Source organism: Anas acuta, chromosome 16 (assembly GCF_963932015.1).
Source record: "Anas acuta chromosome 16, bAnaAcu1.1, whole genome shotgun sequence".
Taxonomy (NCBI): Eukaryota; Metazoa; Chordata; class Aves; order Anseriformes; family Anatidae; genus Anas; species Anas acuta.
This window is the reverse complement of record NC_088994.1, coordinates 5338569-5352889: the sequence shown is the minus strand read 5'-3', so window position 1 is coordinate 5352889 and position 14321 is coordinate 5338569. Positions and strand designations below refer to the sequence as shown.

The 14321-nt window shown below is 48.1% G+C and overlaps 2 protein-coding genes across 4 annotated transcripts in view; both read right to left on the bottom strand.

The window, feature by feature from the left end:
• Positions 1-1216: 1216 nt before the first annotated feature.
• LOC137865193 (protein FAM83D-like) lies at positions 1217-7467 on the bottom strand. The gene is made up of 4 exons (XM_068700036.1): positions 6830-7467; positions 4201-4368; positions 3109-3233; positions 1217-2751 (listed from the first exon to the last, which is right to left on the bottom strand). Exons 1-4 carry the CDS (start codon positions 7274-7276, stop codon positions 1797-1799), a joined length of 1695 nt encoding a protein of 564 aa, XP_068556137.1. The 5' UTR covers positions 7277-7467; the 3' UTR covers positions 1217-1796.
• Positions 7468-7932: 465 nt separating this feature from the next.
• Positions 7933-14321, bottom strand: part of PPP1R16B (protein phosphatase 1 regulatory subunit 16B) — a 57392-nt gene continuing 51003 nt past the window's right edge. For all 3 annotated transcript variants that reach the window (XM_068700033.1, XM_068700034.1, XM_068700035.1), the window contains one exon: positions 7933-13904. In XM_068700033.1, coding sequence (XP_068556134.1) covers positions 13383-13904 — 522 coding nt within the window. In that variant the 3' untranslated portion in view covers positions 7933-13382. The remainder of the gene's footprint in view (positions 13905-14321) is intronic.

Genomic DNA, 14321 nt, shown 5'->3' with positions numbered 1-14321 from the left:
ATATCACAGGTCAGATTTCAGAGAGAACTCAGAAAAACTCACATACTACTCAAAAAAAAAGTGATCCATCAAGCATGGACACATGCACAGTAATACTAACAAATATTTGCGTAGTGTCTGCAGAGTGACTTAACCCAAGATTCAGTTAGCGTTGAAAGCAGAGTATTTTCAAAAGCTAGAAAGGCACTTAACTCTCTTTGAAGAACCTATTAGTGGATAAAATACAGACAGAGCAGGAAACAGAATACTTCAGAAAGCACAGCTTAGGATAAAAATAAAAACTCAAAATTACTTGTAAAAGAATAAAAACAATCTATAATGTTTTTGTAGTGTGTTTGAGCAGGGGCTTTGTTATGCGTCCTCAGTGATTGTTTCACCACTAGGTTGACCCCAAAGATGCCATTTACAGGTTTCTTAACAGAAGCAAGATCATGGAATCATTAAGGCTGTAAAAGCCCTCCAAGGTCATCTGGTCCAACCATCACCCTACTGCCACTGTCCCCCACTAAACCACATCCCTAAGCACCACATCCAGCCTTTCCTTGAACACCGCCAGGGATGGTGACACCACCAGCTCCCTGGGCAACCCATCCCAATGCCTGACTGCTCTTTATGAGAAGAAAGGTCTCCTAAATTCTAACCTAAATCTCCCCTAAATGGTTCAGAAACCTCCAAGACCAAGCTAGAATAGAGCTTGGTCTCAATTCTGGGAGAGACATCGAACAAAAGGCGTCTTCTAAAGTAATGCCAAAAGGGGTGTACAACAGGGGCACATTGTAGCATCTGCTACGAGACACTGAGCTCCAACTATTACCTCATCTCCTGCTCACAAGCAAGATTTGCACCCCCAAACACTTCATTAATACATTTACATTAATATTCATACAGATCCAATAGGTGCTTCTAGTATTCAAAACTAAAAGCTAGTTAACTGAGGACAAAGTTCCCCTAAAATAGGTATGGCTGTCTTGGAGTGCTAGGTTGCTACTTCCTTGACTTTTTAAAGATGCTCCTCAGAGAATGTGCACATGTATACAAATGTGTATGGAGAGAGAGAGAGACAGACATAAGGTGATCTAACTGAATTGCTGGCTGGCTCAGTCCTATTCAGTACCTTTCAGAATGCTTAAGCAATGGAAAGAGGATGCAGTAAGAGATACACAAGAACCTGCAACTGTTCCCATTGACCCTTCACAACTTTAATGGAAGGGTAATATTTCTTTTTATTATTTTTATCTGTGAAGTCAGAAAATAGCTTTATGATTAATTTTTCCCCCTAATGCTGAGTATAAAGTTAAAGTCCCAATATTAGAAAGGGGAAAAGAGTATGTATTGATAAAGTCATTCTGAGCAAGGTCAGTTGGACTCAGATTTTTCCAAGTTTACAGAATCACAGAATTTCTAGGTTGGAAGAGACCTCAAGATCATCGAGTCCAACCTCTGACCTAACACTAACAGTCCCCACTAAACCATATCCCTAAGCTCTACTTTTAGATAACTTAAAGCCAGAAAATTAGCAATCCTGAAGAGTAAACATATTAATGCTTTCTAAGTCAAGTATACAGAAGTACTATACACCTTTACCACTAATGCATATAAGAGAAACATCTAAGTGGTTACCGTATAAATAAAAACCTGTTATTTATTACTTAAATTGCATAGTATAAAACAAAGTGCTGGCAAGGGATTTACTCTTGTTGGTATGTGTGCAAGTACCGGAAGGAATTAGAAGAATCAGTAGACAAACAAGTGCATTTTGAAACCCAAACTTCTGTGCTCTGCATTCAGTCCAGCTCTCATTTATTCAGAGAAAAGAGGGAAACATCCCGGAGGCTGCGCAGGCTGGTACTGATGTCTCGCCTCTGATTTAGATTGCATTTTCCAGTGTAGTGGTTCATGTAGTTTTCAGGCACACGCCTCCTTCGGGACAGGATGTCCACCATGTGGCTGAACTTCGACCTGATGGTGGAGTAGTGGAATTGCCTCTCCTTATGCAGTTTCTGGAAATACTCTGCCCTGTGACTGCTGGAGTATTCGATGGAACAAACAGAAGAGAGCGAGCTGGTAGAGCTCGTAACAGAACACCGGGACGACGATGAAGACAGCGATCGCAGGCTAGAATTTGATACAGACTTTCCAGGTGGAAAGGATTCTTCTTTTGATGCCCTTCTGTAAAGCAGGGGTATTTCTGCACACTCTTCCTCCTTTGTCTGTGTCACTGCAGTCTTCAGCAAAACTGAGGTCTGAGTCGCCGTCATTCTAGCAGCAACAGAAGTTTGAGTGCCAATTTCATCTGTTAGAACATTGGTCTGCGTGCCAGCATTACACACCGTCACTGCAGGCTCCTCTTCCCACTGGCCAGTTTGAGTTGATGCATTCTTTTGCTCCGCCGTAGCCTCCTGATCACTGAACCACTCCACTTCACTGATGCAAGAGTGTCCCAGGTTACAAGGTTTGCCTCTGGGAGTACCTTCAGCCAGATCTAGTCCTTTTAACATTTTTTTGGGAGTACTAGACATCCTGGCAAATTCTGCTCTCAAATTGCTTTTCACAGAGTATTCTTTAGAGAACTCTCTTCTGCTCACCAGATGATCAAACATCCCACTGTTCCTGGAGCTTGACAGGCGTTTAGGGCTGATAGGGTCTGACTGGGCATAAAGAATTCTGAACTGGAGGTCAAACTGTTCAACCACTTGACCTGACAACACCAGCAAGTTACAGCTGTTCAGCTTCCCATCGGTCCATGTGAAACTATTGAAAACAAACCAAGACTCACAGTTAAATTTCAGCTCACTTCAACACATGAAGTTACAGGTAACAAGACAGGACTCAGCTTAGGACCGTTGTGCATAAGGGAGGTATCAACTTGAGTGAGTGTTCACTCTCCTTCAGGAGAACCCCTACATAGCCATGGCCATGTTCCTTCCTAGCTGTGTAAGCCAACGCAGTTTTCCCACTGTTTCTCCAGTTTTGTGTTAGTTCCACTTGAGTCAGATAGCCCACTTTTTATTTACCAGTACCAAGCAAACAACAGAGTTAATACACCCTTCCTGCAAAGCCTCCCCCTTTTCACAGCATCATCAGGCACTGACAGACCCCAATACTTGCCTGTAGGAGCCCGTTGTCACTCTGATGCCATCAATTAACATGAACTTCTCGTGGACTTTCCCAATGACTTTGGCGCCTGACCTCACGTAGTATATGTTCCCAGTAAGAGTTCGAACTCTCATCATCTGTTTCAGGAGAGAAGGGAAAAAGTAACATCAGATTTCAATTAAAGCTTTGAGCAGTAATTCCGCATAAAAACAACTAGACACGTTATGGAAGATAGGAATGAAGTGAGCCTCCTTACATTATTCAGCAAGTGAGTTGTACTAATGCTAAATTTCTGTTAGTTTAGGAGAGGCTGTAGAGTCAGCCTGGAGAGAACTGCTAATTACTCCCAGCTAATTACTGACCGCAAAGCTAGGAGTGCCTCCCCATCCAGAGAAGCTCTCACGTGGGTCAGCACAAGCCTGTCCTAGCCAGGACATGACGCAGTCACGTCAGCTTCCATTCAGAGGAATTGGGTAAGCCACCTGGGTCACATCATGCAAACCCTGAATTAGAAAGATGTTCCCAAAGCCATGCCACCCTTGAGCTTCCTGTCTTTGTTTTCCTTGGAGTCATTTTTCCTTAGCAAGCTCAAGGAACCCATTCTTGGGTTAAAAAGAATAAGGCTACTTAGATCTTGCAAAATTAAGTGCTTGAAGATAGCCACTTTGTCAGGACGCTCCATCCAGCACACTGGGGAGCTGCACAGCCTGGCAGTAGCTCCTACATACTGGTAGCGTAGGGTAGAAGTAAACGTGCCTTTTCTGTATGGTTTTCAATGAGTTTGTGAGCAATTTAGGAACATTGTTTAGTGGCTGATACTGGTAGTAGGGTGATGGTTGGACCAGGTGATCTTGGAGGTCTTCTCCAGCCCTCATGATTCTATGATACTAGCCAGTATTGGGCCTTGATCTTCAGGATATGAGAAACATTTCAAAACCAAAGCAAGACACCACCACGCTTTTACTTCAGTTACCAGACAGACGGGATGCTTCAGTCTTCCAGGGAAGATGATTTACAGAAGGGTGTCTGTGATGTCCAAAATCATAAGCAGTAACACAAGAAGTAGGAACAAACCACCTCCCCTCCACCACGTTTAGTACTTACACTTTCCTGCTCGGGACAGACTCCTAAATTCTTGCACATTTCCAAGAAGTAGGGTAGAAAGCCCTGGTCAAGAAGGATATAGACAGGGACCTTGCGCTTGTTGTAGGCATCCTGAAGGTCACTGAAAATATCAGTATCCGTGAAGGAATCCATCACAATGGCAATTACCTGTAAAGAGAAGTGGCAACACTTGTTTAAGAGCTTTGCCTTACACAAGGCAAGATCATTGCCTCCCCCATCCATTTTCTCCTGCTGTACTGTCAAAGCCAAATACATATTTCTTTGCCCTGCTGCTTTGGCCTTGGCAAGTTTTAAACAACTCCTGTGTTCTCCCAGCGTTTCTGTAAATTCATCGTGGCCTGGTGTGCAAAGCATGAGACTGAAGAGATTTTTCCAACATCTGCTGCAGCATTTGTGCTCAGCCTGCTTTCCTACCTCACCTCCCATGAGCTGACCATTTCTTAAAACCTGGGAAGCTGACACGGCAGAGTCAGCAACCCCAACAGGCCATCCCCGCTCCTATGCTTCCCGAGTGTCAGTAGCTGCAGGGATTATGCTGAGTGAGGAACTGCCATATCCAAAGAGCAGTTCTTACAGAATAAGAAAGAGGGAGGTTTTAAACTAAACCTTACCAGCTTGTGCCTCCTGCAAAGCATTCTCAAGACTCTCTTCTGTGGCAAACCCGCTACAGACAGCTGCTTCCCCCAGGAGAATTAGCTCAAACAGCCTCTCAGTGTCACAGACATACATCTCAGACACTCAATGCTGTCTCTTCAGGCCACACACCCCTATGTGAATTACCATGACAAACTAGTTCTGTGGCAACAAAATAAACTGAATACGTCCCATAAGAGTCTGGAAATGGCATATTCCAAGCGTCCACCCAAAACCCACACAAGAAAGCCATCCAGCTGCCCAGGAGCAGATGCAGACTTGTACTAACAGTTCTTAGCAGGCAAATCCCAAGATGAAGATTTCCTTCCAGTGGGACGAAGACAGAATGGTCTTACATTTGCAAACAGCCTCCCCACTCAGAACAACACCGTGTGCCATTTCTGTGCGAGAATCCCAGCCCTTCGAAACCAGGAACATGCAGCTGCGTGGGTGCAGACACAAAGGATTTGGCTTCACAACTTCCCTTATTGTTCCACTAGACCAGCATCAAGGACACCAGTTGCAGAAGCGCTGCAGTGCCTGCCTGTATCAGATAGGGTGTGTGCCCTGCTGCCACACGCCCAAGGCATCCATGCACGCAACACAGCTGCTGTGTGTGGCATCCCCTGTGCTCAGAGGAAGCGTTTCCCACAAGAACAGACTGAGCTTTGCATTCACACCTGTGCCCTGCTCCTCAGGGGATTGGCTCTAAACAGATGATTTCTTAGTTATAAAAAACACAAACACATGGGTATTTCTACATAAAGTTAGTTCACACCTGTGCTTCTTACATATCTCCTCTGGTCTTCTGCACCCTATCACTGCACTAAGTGATAAAGTAAGATAGAGAAAATTAAGATACTCTGGACAAGACCAGGTGAGTAAGAAGTTAGCCCCTGAAAACAGAACGAGGGGTACACAGTTCACAGTAAGCTCTTTGGAACACAGCTGCCTTCAAATGACTACTCAATTGGAAGAGCATTTGAGATCTAATCCCGGAATTATAAACTGAAAAAGAAAAAGTTGTACTCAAAGTGAGCAAGAGCACAGTGATGTGTGTAGGAGGTAGAGAAAACATTTTTCTCCTGAGCCATTCAGGATAGCAGAGGCAAGACAGCAACAGTGCCCAAGGTAGTCTCTCAAGCCAACTGTATTTTAGCAAGCTGAGAAGGAACTACACAGCATCTGCAGCTTTCCTGTTCCTCACATTAACCCTGGGAGCTCACCTGTGATCACACAGCTGCTCACAGCAGCTCAAGTGACAAGGGTCAGAATTCTCCCTGTTCCACACCCACAGAGCCGCCTCCCAGGCCAGGCAGGCACGCTGCAGTGACCAGCACAGCTCAGTGGCTGTTGGCTCCATGCGAGGGAGGATGCTTTGGCCAGATGCTACAGGCAAGAACGTGACAAGCAAGAAGAGCTTTTTGGAAAAACAGCCGTTTTCACAGGGTTTGCTTGAACCACCAGACTGCTCACAGCTACCTGATGCAGGCCCTTTGCCAACAGATCTTTGTCTGCGACAGCTCCTGGCAAGAAGCCCACGCTCCTGTCATCCTCACACGCCCCGGGCTTCTGCTCTCGGGCAGGCTGGGACCCGGCTCCTCGCTAGCTCTGGGTGTGCCCGTGTGAGCACCTCACCCACAGCCAGGCGTTGCTTCACCTGGAGAGGAAGCTGAGCTTTAAATTCCGGCCAAGCCAATCGAGTGGCTGCAGGTGGGGAAGGAGGCTCCCTCCTGGGACTGCAGTTAGAGGCTGCCAGCTCAATTAGCGCTGCGAGTTAGAGCACAGTTACAAGTTACTCCTCAGCACGGCTTTGCCAGGCCATGCCCTGCGCCAGATCAAAGCTGCTGTGAAACGGGAGCCCCCCACAAAGCCTTGGGTCAAGCAGCGAGCACAACAGCAAAGAGAGAAGCTGCTGACAGCACCGCCTCGCCACAGCCGAGCACCCCCGGGGCCGTGCCCGCCGCGCACCCACCTGCCGCGCGGAGCGGATCTGGCGCCGCACCGCCTCCTTGCAGCCGCAGCCGCCGTCCCCGCAGCCCGGCTGGAAGTGCGCCTCCACCCGCGTCAGCCCGCGGAAGGCGCCGGCGGCGAAGCCCGGCCAGCCCAGCTCCAGCGCCGGCGGCTCCACGTCCGAGCGCTCGGGGAAGTAGGTGAGCGACGAGGCGGCCGGCGAGGCGCCGAGCGACGGCGGCTCCTCCTCGGCCGCGGCGGGCGGCACGGCGCCCCGCGCGATGGCCTGCACCTCGGGCTCCGACAGGAAGGGCGGCAGCTGCTCCCGCCGCAGGAAGGCCCGCAGCGCCTCGGGGCCGCCCGCCACCAGCTCCTCCAGCGCCAGCCGCTGCGCCTCGCTGTACAGCCCCGGCCCCGGCTCCGGCCAGCGCCCGGCGCCCTCCTCCAGCCACTGCGACGGGTTGGCCATGGCGCGGCTCGCTGCCCGCCCGGCCCGGCTCGGGATGCTTTATAGCGCCTTTGAATCCAAACAGCCCCGCGCCGCCGCCGCCACTGGGGCAGCCTCGCTCCGCCTCTGCCGCCCGTTGGCTGCGGGACGCGGCGCGGCCCCGCCTGGAGGCCGGGCCCGGGCTCCCCTCAGGGCCGGGCTGAGGCGGTGCCGCTGCTCTCACAGGGAGCGGGCTCGGCCCACGAAGCCCCCGTCAGAGCCCCGGCCTCCAGCAAGGGCAGCCGCGGTCTGGGCCTTCTCCCCGGTCCCATAAGGGAAGGAAAAAGTTAAAATTCGTCACACCCGCCCCTGCCCGCATTTACCCCTCCTGGCAGTAACAGCCACAGGAGCGGCAGAGTCACTCGGGGAGAGTCCCAAACCGTTAACCAAATAAATGAAAACCCGCGGGCTTTTCTGTATTATTAAAAGAAATTTAATATAATTTTTAAATTAAAAAATTCAATCTCTATTAAAGACACAGGTCAGGTACTAATACTGTCAGACATACCCTTTTGGCATGGGTTTTACATACAATTTATGATTTTATGCATTGCTTCAACATGTTAAGAAACCATCTCTTCATACTTACAGTAGCAATAAAGTCAGTTCCATACAATATCAAATATCCTTTTTTTAAAAAAAAAAAAAAGTTTTAAATATATTAGACTCTGATTGCCAAAATGCCATTTTATACACAAAGCTGCTAATACAATATACACTTCTTACATTATTTTTTTTTCACATAAAATACATTTCATCAAGTTTTATTTGTACATCGTTTACTACTGATCGATGGAATTAGGAATTATTGCAGAAGGCGTGCCATCGAGTGTCACCTCCCGTACACGCGGCGGTCGCACCGGGCTGTACAGGGGCTGCCGGCGCTGCCGTCGTTCCCTCGTCCCCTCTCGGGACGCCAGCAGCGCGATCCACAGGCTGAACGTGCCGAGGTGGCAATGCTAAGGCTGCATTTGCACCATTTTAAAACCCGTATGTCCCGGTCAGGTGGAGACAATTGTATTGGTGTAGATTTGGAACAGGTCTCTTGAGCACTGTCTCCTCTACCACAGCTTCTGCAGTTGAAATACAGCAAAATATTCCAGGCCCTATTTTTGCCATGGCAGATGTTGCCTGAAGAACCCAGTGGTACTCGAATCATGCGGGGCCACTGACAAGTCCGTTACCAGCATGGCCAACACCAAAACAGCAGAATGAAGCTGAAGAACAACCAGGAACAACGAATTATGTTATACAGCCACAGACAAAACTAAACTAAATTCCAAATATTAACTGTTCCATGGTAAGAGGCTAGACCTTGCTACTCAAAGTATCTTCTGGGCTCTGTGGAGAACTGCTATAACTGAATAGGTCTAATTTGTTAAATTAGAATGAAGATCCTGATCGTTTCCATTCCCTGTGTTTAGAAATGGTGATCATGAGAGAAATGAAAGAATGAATATTTCAGTATCCTACATGCTCTGAACTGCTTTCTTCTTGCAATAAAGAACGGCACAGCGTAGTCACTGCAAATGTTCCAGAGACCAGAAACCAAATTCATTTCAGCAAGTGTGATAAGGCACAGAAATATCCAGCCATAGGGAGGACACCTTCCGGCAGGTAGACAACAGTAAATCTGTGGCTCACTACAGACCAGTGCTATTGCTTTCTCTGTTAAGATATTCCTATTTCGTGGTATTGCCAATTTTGTTTCAGCATAGATGATTTAGGTAAACAGAAGTCCAAGATTAAAGCAAAAGGACGCCGAACAGAAGTTCTGTCATTGGGAGATTATAAATGCTTTCACCTGCAACCCCATGAAATAAGACTCGCTCAGGGTACTAGAGAACCCACTGCCTCCACTGCACATCGGACTGATTTGTTATTGCTATTGCCCTGCCATGCTCTTCTCTTCCCTACCAGGAATTCCTCAACCATGTCATTCCCCAACCACGCCTACAAGATGGTGCAGAATTGCATCAGCTGGAGTCAGTTCTTACCAAAACCAGGAGGGTTTTAAGATTCTGGAGCACCACAGAAGTGAGGCTAACTGAGATAAAATCGCATCACTTGGTACATGAAGTACAGACCTGGGTCTGAAGCCAAACAGATCCCAGCAATGGTACTGGAGCCCTTAACTAATATGTCATTGCTGGGACTTTCCTGGTGGAGTTCAGCAAAGCAGATACACGATTTTGAGATACTTTTTTTGCATCTAAAGTCTTTCAACATGGGAAGTAAAGCTGCTTTCACTAACTAGTTATTTTGCTATAAACACTATGACTAGCACTTTGGAAGATTTTGCAAGCAGAAGAGTTGCTCCCACGTGCAGCTTTGCCTACAGTGGGCCTGTCAGCACACCAGTGTTCTCAGATCCTTGTGTAGCCTGCACCAACTACAACCTTCAGCTTACAGCCGATGAAAGTGGGACTCTGAGCTGACCTTCCATCTGCATGTAGAGCTTTACAGAACCTAGAGTCACTGAGCACAGTGTAAAACCCCCAAATCTTCCTCTAATAAGCCAAGTGCTTGATAACTTGCCCGTCACAATACGATTCACAGTTTCTATAGCTTTTTAGCAAAATGAAGATCCAGTGAGTTATCCAAGGTGCCTTCTGCTATGTACTCAAGAGCTTTCCACTGGGATGGTCTTATTAAAATGCACGGATAACTGAGAGCACCACCATGGTAACATTGCTAGATTTTACAATGAAAAGCCCTGTTCCTAGAGGTAGACTCCTGCAATGCACGTACAAGAACATCTATGTTTTTATTGCTCCCTCCGAAGCCTGTTTGTCTCTACAGCACTTTAGAAGCAGGCTGAATGCCCGCTGTACTGAACCGCTCATCCCAGACCTCCACCCAACAGCTCTTCAGGCAGCATAAATTATCAGCTCCTTCCCTGAGCTCATTTGCCAGCGCCCTGTGGGCAGTGACTCTTACATCTGAAATGTCACCAGTACAAAAGCATGAATCCATTTTAGGTCACTCTTCAACTGTCTTCCCAAGTCCCACTCTGATGCATTCTGTGCAGTGGAAGATAAATACTTGGATTGGCTGTGAAACAAATCCTGGGATATTTATCAATTACCAATTCTCCCCTCTGAATGAGAATTGATTACATTTGATCAGACAGCACTTGACTTCAGAGGGAGTGCTAGCTTACAGTGCTAACGCCACAAGAGCTGTATTATGGCCAATTTTACAATTGCAACGCAAAGTCCAATTAATGGGATGCTTTATAATCTAGAATCTGTAGCCTTTTTCTCCTGATAGTAAATCAATTGTTGTTTTGCTCAAATCACAGCTAGAATAATGAATTTCTGGGGCTTCACACATAACCAAAGTGAGGTACCAATGAACTCAACGCTATTTGTCTAGTGTGCACTGGCGTCCTACAGCTTTGCTGTATCAGTAGCTCCCAGTGAGAGCAAGGCTCTAACTACTTAACACCATCGCACCCAGCTGCCTCCTATTCATGTGCATGGAGCTACGCAGCATTCAGGGCACTCATAGCACAAAATTCCTCTGAGAAGGAAAACGGCCCCACTCCTCCTACCTCCAAGAGGGAAGGCATCAGCGGGGCCAAATCTTGCACCACTCACTGCCTGGTGGGTAAGAGCACCAACATTTGCTATACTGAGTCCAGAATGCTCGTGGGTTTGGATGTGAGGAGGCAATCCCAGCACCATGGGAGAGCAGGGGCATCTGGAAGATCATCTTCCCCCACTCAGTAACACCCAGGCTACGCTTGGTTTAATCCCAGATAAATTTTCTCTAGGTAAGCAGAAGACCCCCTGTTAACTACACACAGATGCTGTATGGCCTGCCCAGTTACTAAATCATCTTCTTCCTACTGGATAGTCTTTTAATTTCCCTTAAGGTTAAGCACAGGAAGGATTTTCTAGTCTTATATTTACACTATGCATTCCAGTGGCAGAGGGACATCAGCTGAAGCCTGCACATTAGCCGCAAACAGGGCAGCACAAGCTACTGGCTCTGTGTCAGAAAAAGCCAAACTTCTCTGTTTCAGAGCAAACACAGGAACCCCTTAACTGAAGGGAGGCTGCAAAATAAATAGATAAATAAATAAAAAAGCAGACCGACTGCTGCCATTTCCCAATTCATTCCTAAACAGGCCTGTGGCCCTGTGACATGACACAGCCAGCCCCAACGAGGGGCCAGACCTCAGGGCACGCTGCCACGGCAGTGCTGGGAGCAGAGAGAGCCTTCCCTCCCTCGGTGGCACTGCCCAAAACGCTGCACGTGGAGGTCGAAGGATGCTTCTGGCTGCCGGGGAGCAGAGGGCAGCGGCTTATGCTCGCTGGCAGCCTCAGCCAACTTTTTATGGTCTAAAAAAAGGCAAGGCTGTGGGGATTCCCAGAGGGGAAGCGTACGTGTGAGGTGTAATACTGATGCCAGCTAAAAGGAGGACGGGTGGAAGCTGCGTTTTCTGTTGCTCGGCTGAAGCACAACTACACTGCTGCGAGCGTGATTTAACCCACCGATGGCTTACACAGCCCCGAGCAGGCGTGTTTGCAGTCTGGGATTTCAGCTGCCCAAGATGACATACTCATAGAAATAGTTATCTGTGGGACAGCCCCTGTGCAGAAAAAGGTTTGAACATCTACAGTTATTTCTGCAGATGCAACTTGTTAGCTCAGCTGTAGCCAGTTCCTCGGAGCTGGCTCCCATGGGGCACTTTCCTTTCAACCTCACCAAGGTACACAAAAAACGTGACTTGCTGAAACAGCAGGGCCAGAACCCCCTGTTACACCGTGCAGGAGTTTCTCAGGTACGTCAGAGCTACATGAACTACATCAAAGCAGTGGTGTTGCTGTGCCAACCTCTGTGCAGCAGAGAGGCTTTGCTGAGGATGGTGTGGTGCTGGGTGCCCTGGCACACAGGGGCAGTTCAGCCCCATTCTGACAGCTACTGATGGTGATGATTTCATCACAGGAGCAGGAAAAAGCCAAAAAGTCTCCTGTCCTGCTGCAGCATTCAACTACCAAAGCAATGACTTAACAGTTATTCATCAGCCAAAGACTGCAGGTTAACCCAAGTGTTGTAACATCTGGGGAGGTTAGAAACATTTTCACATTTTTCTAGGTTAGTGCAGGCAAGCCTTCCCTCCTCTTCTCTTCCAAGCCCTGTGGTTCTGGAAATCCAGAAAAATCCGAACACAAAGCACACTGCCCCAAGGATCTGTGTTGAGCATACAGGGTAAACAGAATCAACAGGAAAGTGAGATCAGCAGAAGTCTTTTCAGTTTTTAACAAATTAAAGTCTAAATAGTACAAATAAGTGTTTTAAATTACTTATCCCAATATAGACCTTTGTCAGTATTTTATTGCAGTAAAATTCTATTGCCAGGGCCCCTTATTGCAACACCGGTTTTAAAGCCTGTCGAGTGAAGCCTGTTCCAGGAAGAGTTCTGCTTAAACCCTGACAGCAGTCTGCATGAGGAGTTCACACGAGCAGAACAGGACCCAGCCAGCACACAGTTTCTGATGGTGAGCTGGCACTGCAAGGAGACAACACCTCGCAAACTTCCTAAAGCAGGCGCAGCATCCACAGATGCAGGATCCAGCTGCAGGGAAAACAGCTCTGTCCACTCGTGCAAACCTTGTGTTGGGGCCGACCGCCCCTCCAGGACATGTGCATCACCCAAGAGTGAAAATTCAGGTCGGGACTGCCACCCTCCAGAAGCGTGGTGGCTTGCAGCAAGAGACTCAGATGCAAATATATTTTAATTCAGATCATTTCTTCTTTCCAAGCCATCCCATGACTCCTCAAGGATGGGAAAGCAGCTCATACTTTCTTCCCCAGGGGGAAAGACATGGGCATCTCTTTTGACATCATACCGATGCATATCCCTTCCTCTCCTGGGAGCCTGGCTCCACCTGCATTACTCATTCAACTTCAATGGAAGTAATTGGCAGGGTAAAGTACAATTCAAGATGAACGAGGCGACACAGTCAGGATGTCCATAACCAGATCCTCCCCATGGAATGCCAACAACCTGGCCACAGTGATAGATCCAACCAGCCCACCCGCTTCTCGTTTCCTCTGGGGCAAGTAGCAGGTGAGACTAGGAAATTCTGCAGCACCCATGCACCTTCTCTTCCATTTCCTCCATGGGAGCTTTGAATTTCAAGAGGGGTGGCTCACCACTGGACACCGTGTAATACACCGAGGTCCCATTGGAGCTGTAGGGAGAAGTCCTGGATCCGATTAGGTGCGACTTGGCCTCGCCCCCGTTTTCGGCAACTCCTCCCATGCCGCTGCCAAAGTGGGTGCTGAGGAAGGGGTGGTTGAGGAGCTTGGCCGCAGCTCGCTGCCGCTTCAGTTCCGAGAGCGTCTGGTGGCCGTGCTCCTTGTAGGTGCCCCAGAACTGCTGCGTGTCGGGGAGCCCGGGGTTGCCATAGGGCAGCACGTGGCCCGGGCTGCCGTCGGGGTCGGCGTGCATGCTCCAGATGTCCCCGTTGGAGAAGGTGTACTGGTACGTGCTGGCCGATGCCATGAGTCCATTCTGCAGGGGGATTTCGGAGTCACACTGGGTGCTCTTGTTTGCTAACTCTGGAAGGAGGGAGGAGTTCTCCAGCACTGAATTCTGTAACAAGAAGACATTAAAGAAGAGCGTCTTCCCCTGTTCTCCACGTACAGTTCATCCCTGTGACAACTTCCTAAGCCAGCTCACACTCAGTCTGTCAGCCAGAGGTACTGCAGCAAAAACACCAAATTCACCCACCAACAGGAGCCTATGATGCTGTGAGCACCAACCAGGGGCTGCTCCCAGCCAGGAACACGGAAATGTTAGCACAGAAGGACTCAGAAAAAGAAATATGGATTGAGTGACATGCATGAGAATAGAACATGACAATAACTCAATTAAAAACAAGTAACTGCAAAGCAATATAGAAATTCCTTTGTGATTACCCATTTGTTAGCCCTACAGAGAAATGCATGTGTCATAACTAACTATTCAGCTATTTTTTCTGAACACTCTGGTTCACTATGGTCATATCTC

Bases quoted from the DNA above. Each gene is read 5' to 3' on its own strand.
- LOC137865193 (XM_068700036.1), bottom strand. From the start codon at position 7,276: ATGGCCAACCCGTCGCAGTGGCTGGAGGAGGGCGCCGGGCGCTGGCCG. The intron at 3,234-4,200 runs GTAAGTACTAAA...CTCCTGAAACAG, and splicing joins TCTGTCCCGAGCAGGAAAGT to ATGATGAGAGTTCGAACTCT. The intron at 2,752-3,108 runs GCAAGTATTGGG...TGTTTTCAATAG, and splicing joins GTGACAACGGGCTCCTACAG to TTTCACATGGACCGATGGGA.